At 35.7% G+C, this 7,714-nt stretch overlaps 1 protein-coding gene across 5 annotated transcripts in view; it reads left to right on the forward strand.

Moving 5' to 3' along the window:
- Positions 1-7,714, forward strand: part of PRPF18 (pre-mRNA processing factor 18) — a 533,171-nt gene that overhangs the window by 508,056 nt on the left and 17,401 nt on the right. For all 5 annotated transcript variants that reach the window (XM_069106429.1, XM_069106428.1, XM_069106431.1 and 2 more), the window contains 4 exons: positions 1,377-1,523; positions 2,047-2,115; positions 5,171-5,311; positions 5,448-5,519. In XM_069106429.1, coding sequence (XP_068962530.1) covers positions 1,377-1,523; positions 2,047-2,115; positions 5,171-5,311; positions 5,448-5,519 — 429 coding nt within the window. The remainder of the gene's footprint in view (positions 1-1,376; positions 1,524-2,046; positions 2,116-5,170; positions 5,312-5,447; positions 5,520-7,714) is intronic.

A 7,714-nucleotide genomic window follows, 5' to 3' on the forward strand; every position in this document is an offset into this window, starting at 1 on the left:
ATTAAGTGCTCCACCTAGCTGCCCCCTTGAGTACTTTTAATGACAGGAAACTCATTAAAACTAGATGAGTTCCCCATTTTTATTTTTTGCCTATTTTAATTATTAGAAAATTTTTCTTTGAATTGAGCTAAAATTTTCTGTCCTCTTTTTTAGTCATTTGTCTTAGTTCCATCTTAGCTACGTAGAATAAATTTAATCTTTATTCCAGATACCAACCATTTTAAGTATTTGAAGGCAACTCTTATTTCTTGCAAGCCCTCCCCACCTTGCAGTATATACAGAAACACATGCTCTTACTTATCTCTTTTCCAGATTAAATATCCCCAGTCCTTTTAAGCATTTCTCCTATGACATACTTAACAGACTTGTCATCATTCTGGTTATTCTCCTCTAGTTTCTAGTTTGCCTATCATACCTTTTAAAACATCCTAGAACCAAACACAGTGGTGGATTGATTAGTGCAGAATATCATGAGATTGTGTACCTTTTTATGGATGTCTTCTTTCCAGGTTGATAGCAGTTCACTAAATATAGTAATACTCTTTTCCTAAGATTATTCAACCAAATACAAATCCACCTACTGTACTATCTTGTAGTACAACATTTCTCCATATTTTCTCTACAAGAATATGTTAAAATTTATCAGTCTTTCATAGTTGGGTACTCAGAGTAAAGCCCTGTGACATTCAAGAGGGTGATTCTGTGTGTTTTCTGATGGATGAGCAAGGAATTTGTTTTGAAAGGAGAAAAGGGACTTGGGAAAATTGAGGTGAGGACAGCCTATGTTCAGTGTTGCTCTATTATCTCACATGTTGAGAGAAGGTGCTCTCTCGGGTCAGAGTGGGGGCCTGAAAATTGACTGGTGTAAAAAACCACAAGGTATATAAAATTTAAAGTAGAAAATGTGTGAGAAGTTTCAGTAAGTACAGACTTTGGGTCTCTATTCCTTGAGAAATTTGTAGCACTAGACATGGAAGATGATCTTGAAGATGATTACTTAGATTTTAGCTCTCTTGATACTTTTCTTTGTCTAGTCATCAAGTTGATGTTAGCATAAACCTCTCCTACCAAAAGGTTTGCATTTGTATTGACTAGCTATTCCTTCAAGCCCAGATATGCTTAGAAGATTTAATGGTGAGGACAATAATGGTAACTGTTTTAAGAAGTTTAGTTCTAATTTGAATCACTTTCTTCAGTTAAGCTTATTTAAACTTTCAAATTCAGTTTCATATATTCATTTTTTAAAAATGCACATAGAATTTGTACTTGCTAGTGTGGTTTAATTAACCTAATTAAAATAGCTAGTTAAAAACTAAAGATGAAACTTCCTCAGTGAAATTTAGTGTTAATGATATCTTCCTTTTCACTGTTCCTAGGGTTTGAGGAATGACTTGAAGGCAGCTTTGGATAAGATTGATCAGCAATACCTTAATGAAATTGTTGGTGGTCAAGAACCTGGAGAAGAGGACACACAGAATGATCTTAAAGTCCATGAAGAAAACACCACTATTGAAGAATTAGAGGTAATCTCTGTAAAAATCAATGAAATTTAGTTGTTCTGTAGCAATTATTTATTCACAAGACATATGTATCTCATTTTAAAACTCAGTGATTTTGATGTTCAGAAGTATAAAATTTGAAGAGTTCTTTTTATTTCTTTAATAACTACTGTGTGTCTAGGTCTAGGTGATGTGCCAGTGTTGAAATGACTCTTTTCAGTAAGCATTTTTCTTGTGAAACTATATATGACATTAAAATTTGAAATGATGTGTGTCTAAAAGCCAGCTTTGTATGTATGTGTGTATTCTAAGCATATGTTGTTTTAAAAATTTTTAGGAGAAAAGTCTTTTCTACTTATTTTAAAATTCTGTCAGATTTGAAAACTGAAGCAATATTGAACAGACTTAGGGATGTAAAGTGAACTTCATGTTTTTTTCATATTTTAGGATATATATATATATACATATATATTATATACATATAGTCTGCATTTTGCCTTTTGCTCTCTACTAAGAGTTAGGAGCGCTTTTTGTTTTCTTCCCTTAGGCTTTGGGAGAGTCCTTAGGAAAGGGGGATGATCATAAAGACATGGACATCATAACCAAATTTCTTAAGGTAATATCTTTTCTTCTTAACGGGCTGACTGATAACACTTGGCACTGAGGACTCTCCTTATGTTTTCAGATTGTCAGATTTTTAAGATTTGGGAGGAAAACAGTCATCTATAAAAATAATAGCTGACTTTAATATAGTGATTTCAGGTTTACAAAGTGATTAATTATCTTTATTTTCAAGTCAACCTTGTTTGGTAGATACTATTATTACTTCCCTTTTATAGATGAGGGAAACTGATGTTGAGAGAGCTTAAGTGACTTGTGCCTAGGACATATAGCTGTTGAATGTTATATGTATAATGCAAGGAGGTACTTGAATAGAAAGCTTAATCAAAGAAAACATGTGCTCTCTGCTTTCATAAAATTCTATTCAAAGATGGGTGCATTAAGGTAGAAACGTATAAAATAAAAAATCAACAGTATGAGCAAGAAAACAAGGATGCAGAAAACTATTTTTATCCAGCAGTATACATAGCTTTTTTTCCCCCGAGTTTTTAAATATTTTCTTAATTGTAGAAGGATTCTCTTTTTCTCCTTAAATTGGAAAGAATATAGGAGAAAAAAATTTTGACTGAGAATTCAATTCAGTAAACATTTATTTTCTTGTTGTTGTTTAGTCATTCAGTTGTCTGCTGACACATGGTGTCACATGACCCCACGAACAAAGTCTTTGTGGTTTTCTTGGCAAAGATAATGGAGTGGTTTGCCATTTCCTTCTCCAGTGTGTCTCCATTTTACAGATGAGGAACTGAAGCAAATAGGGATTACATGACTTACCCAGGGTCACACAACTAAGTATCTGAGGTCATATTTGAACTCAGGTCTTCCTGACTCCAGGCTCAGTACTCCAGCCACTGTACCACCTATCTGCCCCTTAAACATTTATTAAGCACCTACTATGTGGCTAGGCTTGGAATCATGTGGAAGAAAGGTGATTATATGAAGGAAATGCTAAGGTGGGCGGAGGCAGGAAGATAGGGTAGTAAAGGGATATATGTAACACACCCACACCCACAAAGGTGCATATGTATTATCAGTAAACACATACAGACATTATCAGTAAATCTTCCCAGCTTGTCTTTGCTGATCCCTTTGGAGGGAACTATCCTATTAGCTGAATGTTTCCTGATAGTCTCCATTTATTCCTTTATTTCCTTACCAGTTTTATCTTTAGCCTTTCCAAGGAATTTGGATGCTATTATGTTTGAATCCTAAAAATACTCTTTTGTTAGGATTTAAATGCAGTATCTTAACATTATTTTAAATGCAACTGAAGATAGAGCATGTGTATATATTTGTCAAAAATCAATAATATCTGTTTCATTTGGTCACTTTTGCTCTAACCTAGCCTTCTGAGTGTACCCCTACATGAACTTTTTCTATGTAGTTGGTGCTGAGTTGCTGAGAGGGCTTAGTTGGAAATGTTGGGGAAAGGGATGGAGAAGAAAGGTTATAATTGTATGATCACTTTCTCTTTTTGCCCTTTTTCTTTGGGTGACATAGGGTAGCACCTTTATTTCACTAGTTGTCTAATGTTCAAATGCCCTTGCTGTCATAAGCATTAAATGATCACATTAATTGAACATCAGTCATGATCATGATACTGTGGAAGACACTTTGTAAATCTATAACTTTGTGGTAGAAGTGTGGTAGATACATAAAATTCATTTTTTAAGGAGCAAAGAAATACAATTTTAAGAAGTTTATAAGTTTGTTGAGTAGCATAAGGGGAAAAAAAGAACAAGGTATTTGAGAAATACGGTATTTGATGATCCTGCAATAAAATTATTTGATTTATTTTTATGGCATGGAAGTAACAGTGGGCTCTTAGCCCACTTAGAGGAGCTTTGAGTACTAATCTAAGAAAGGATTGGATGTTAATTGTTGGAGAACTAACTTGGTTAAATTTAGAGAGTCTTATCACCAGGTTGTTTTCATTTTGATGAATATTTTTGGCCATCACAGCCCTTGAAGATTATCTTCCCCTAGCTAACAGTTATTTCATACACTACCTACACTATCTCATTTGAGCCTCACTTGTAATACAAAACCCAAAGGATTATTTTTATTGTTAGTCCCATGGCCTCATACCTAGACAGTAGTCTTCTGGTGGGTCTCTCTTTCTCCTATCTCTCCCCACTGGACTCCATCCTCCACTCAGCTTTCAAAGTACACTTCCTGAAGTGTAGGTATGGCCATGTCAGGCCTCACTTTCCTCACTCCCTACCCATAATCCTCCTTGACTTTTAAAGCCCTTCATATAACATAGTCCCTTCCTACCATTCCAGCCTTCTTATAAGTTACTCCCTTCCATTTACTCTATGATCAAGTGATACTGGGATTCTTGATCTTCCTGGAATGAGATACTTTATCTCTCAGCACATTTTTTCTGGCTGCTCACCATGCATGAAATTTTCTTCCTCCCCACCACCACCTCCTTTCTTACTTTCCCAGGCTTCCTTCAGGTCTTACCTAAAATCTTACCATGTGCAAGAAGCCTTTCTTGTCCCCTTCAGAGCTAATACATTCACTCCGAGATGACCTTTAGTTTATCCTATATACATCTGGCTTGCACATAGTAGCTGTTTGCATGTTGTTTTCTCCATTAGATTTAGAGCTCCTTGAAGGCAGGAACAGTGTTTGCTTTTCTTTGTGTCCTTGGCATTAGCACAATGCATGGTACATAATAAACACTTAATTAGTGCTTATTGATTGACTGACCTCTGATGTTGCATCTTGTCAGTGGTCACAGTGCTAGTGTCTGGGACAAGAGCCTAGCCTTGTAGCATGTTGTTGGCTCTCCTAGATGGCTTCTCTGAAGGCATAGGAGAGTTGCAGTCTTTGTCAGTGGAGAGAATACCCACACTGATGACAGCACAGGCCATCGAAGCATACTTCATCATGGTGGCCTTGTAAGTAGCTGAGTGGGTACTAAAAATCTTAATAAAATATAGTTAATAAAAATTAGTGCTCTTAATTTCTTGCACCTTGTGTGTGTTTCACAGCTTTGACCAGTAGGTGGCAATGTGGTATAAATCTACCCATTCTCTTTACAGTTTCTTCTTGGAGTTTGGGCTAAAGAACTCAATGCTAGAGAAGATTATGTAAAACGCAGTGTGCAGGGTAAACTGAACAGTGCCACTCAAAAACAGACGGAATCATATTTGAGACCACTTTTCAGAAAACTGCGAAAAAGGGTAAGGGACATCTTTTAACAGTGCTTCTTTTTGCTGATGTTTAGTAGAACTCAGGTTTTCCCTTTTCAGAATAGATGTTCTTTTTTAGGACACTGAATGGATTCCCAAATTAATTAGCTTATTTTTTTCTTTTCAGACTCTTCCTGCCGACATTAAAGAATCAATAACAGACATCATTAAATTCATGTTGCAGAGAGAATATGTGAAGGTATGAAACAAGGATACCACATGCTGGGGCTTGAAATTGTGATTAGCAGCATGTCTATATTAGGTCCTTTATAGCATTCATATAATTTAGGTTTGGGGGGATCTTTATGAGATATTGGTATGGATATGAGAATCAGCTGGTCACACTTAAAAGTTGGCTCTCCCCCTTTGCTGCTCACAATGATCTTTTGGCCTCACTATCCCTGCTGGCCCTTGCCCAGACTTGGGAACATCACCTCCCACTTGTGTGCACCTGCACAAGTCATCCTGCATGCTGAGCATGCCACACTCCAGGTCTCAACTCAGATGCCAGAGGTGCATCTCAACTGTTAGTGATTTTTTTCTGCTTAAATTGTTCCTTGTACTCTTTGTGTGTGTGTGTGTGTGTGTGTGTGTGTGTGTGTGTGCATGTCCCACACCTTCATCCTCAAAAGGGAAGATTTTGGAAGGCAGGGGCAGTTTTATCTTTCCCCAGAACCCAGTGCAGTGCCTTTCATGTAGTAGGTGCTAAATAAGTGTTTGTTGAATTGGATTGATATCTAATTTAAATATGGGGGGAAATTAATAGTGCTGGATATGAACTAAGGCTTTGAGATCTTAACTGTGGGGCTCTTCCTTTGGAAAAAAAAAAACAGCAGCTTTGCTGAGGATTTTTGAGTCAGTATATAGACATACAGTAAACAAAAAGGTTACATTTTGAAAGTTTGTTTTTAAGCTAGTAATTTGAAAATTGGGAACATTTTTCACATAGCAGCAATGCTATAAATGTTAGTTATTTCCAGGCCAGTCTACAAATACCTACTTAATGTTGAATTACTAGTATAATTGTACTACAGTACCTAATCATTATTTATAGCATTGTTTCTATGTGAAATAATTTTCAGATTCCATCTGAGGATTCCAGAACCACAATTTCCCACACTGTAGCCCCATAGACCAGAGCACTTCTTTTCTCAATTCAGTAAACATTTATTAAACACTCTTACTATGTGTAAGACCATCTCTTGTCCCCCTACTCATTGACCTGCCTTTTTCCAAGACCCCAACAGATTTGGGGTTTGGGAGAGGACTTTGATATTCTAGGGCCCCTGAGATAGGATTTATGGATCTGTTAATTCACATGAACATATATGAAGACTTAGGATTATTTACTAACATAAACGATGCATGCCTTTTCTAAGGCATATTATTTTTAATTACTTAATGGAAAATGTGTGGCCCTTCATCTTGCAGCCTTCTCCCAATATTAAATACCCAGAATCTGATCTCAGATTATTTGGTTAACTTTGTATTTATTTACTTCATAAAAACAAAGAGAACGTAATTTGAACATTTAAACTAGTTTGTTTTGTAATCTGCTGAAACATAAGTATTGAAATTTTCATCAGTCGACCTATATTATTGAAATTATACATATGAGTCCCTATGATAAAATGCTGAGTTATGTAAGAAGCATCCATACCCTTTTTTAAACCTCAGAAAACCTGTAGGCCTGGAGCAAGTTTAACTGTTTATTCTGGCAAAATAATTTTCTGTAAAAAGAACTCTTGAGTTTTACCCTATTTGTAGCAATTGATTTGTATATATTTGGAAAATAAAAAAAATTTCTTTTTTATTGTGAATTTAACAATCACTAAGAAACAAAAGCAAGAAACAAGTTTGTATAAAAAACAACTTTTGTTATATATAGTTTATATGCATAAATATAATAAACGTATGCTTAATTTTTATATATAACATGAACACATTGTGTGTTTATATAGTACTCATATTAAATTTAGCAATGTAGTAATTGCTGTATTTATCATTCTTTTCTTCAGTACTTTTTCGTTTTATTCTCTGCATTTTAAATCTAGCAGATTTTGAGCTTTTGAATTTGGACCTGTGTCTTCATTGATAGAAGGAATCGCCCTCTGGCGACATGAATTGGTGGTTGCTTTGCAGCAGAGCGGCCAGGCGACTTTCCTCGGGTCATTTTGACCTAGGTCTTCTTGACTGCAAGCCTGACTCCCTGTCTTTCATGCTACATGGCCTCTCACATGTAATTATTAAGATTCTTTTGAGGTTTAGTCAGATAAGCTTTTCTAAAACTGGCAAGGTCAGATATTTAAGATTTGCTTCTCTGCTTTCTGGTTTGTGTTTTTTCCTCCACCGATGGCTGGAACTGTTTTAGAAAAGCCTACTTACCTCCAAGAA

This window comes from Petaurus breviceps, unplaced genomic scaffold (genome assembly GCF_028583685.1).
Source record: "Petaurus breviceps papuanus isolate PSGF00001 unplaced genomic scaffold, PetGlider_PUasm1.0 79, whole genome shotgun sequence".
In the NCBI taxonomy this organism is placed as follows: Eukaryota; Metazoa; Chordata; class Mammalia; order Diprotodontia; family Petauridae; genus Petaurus; species Petaurus breviceps.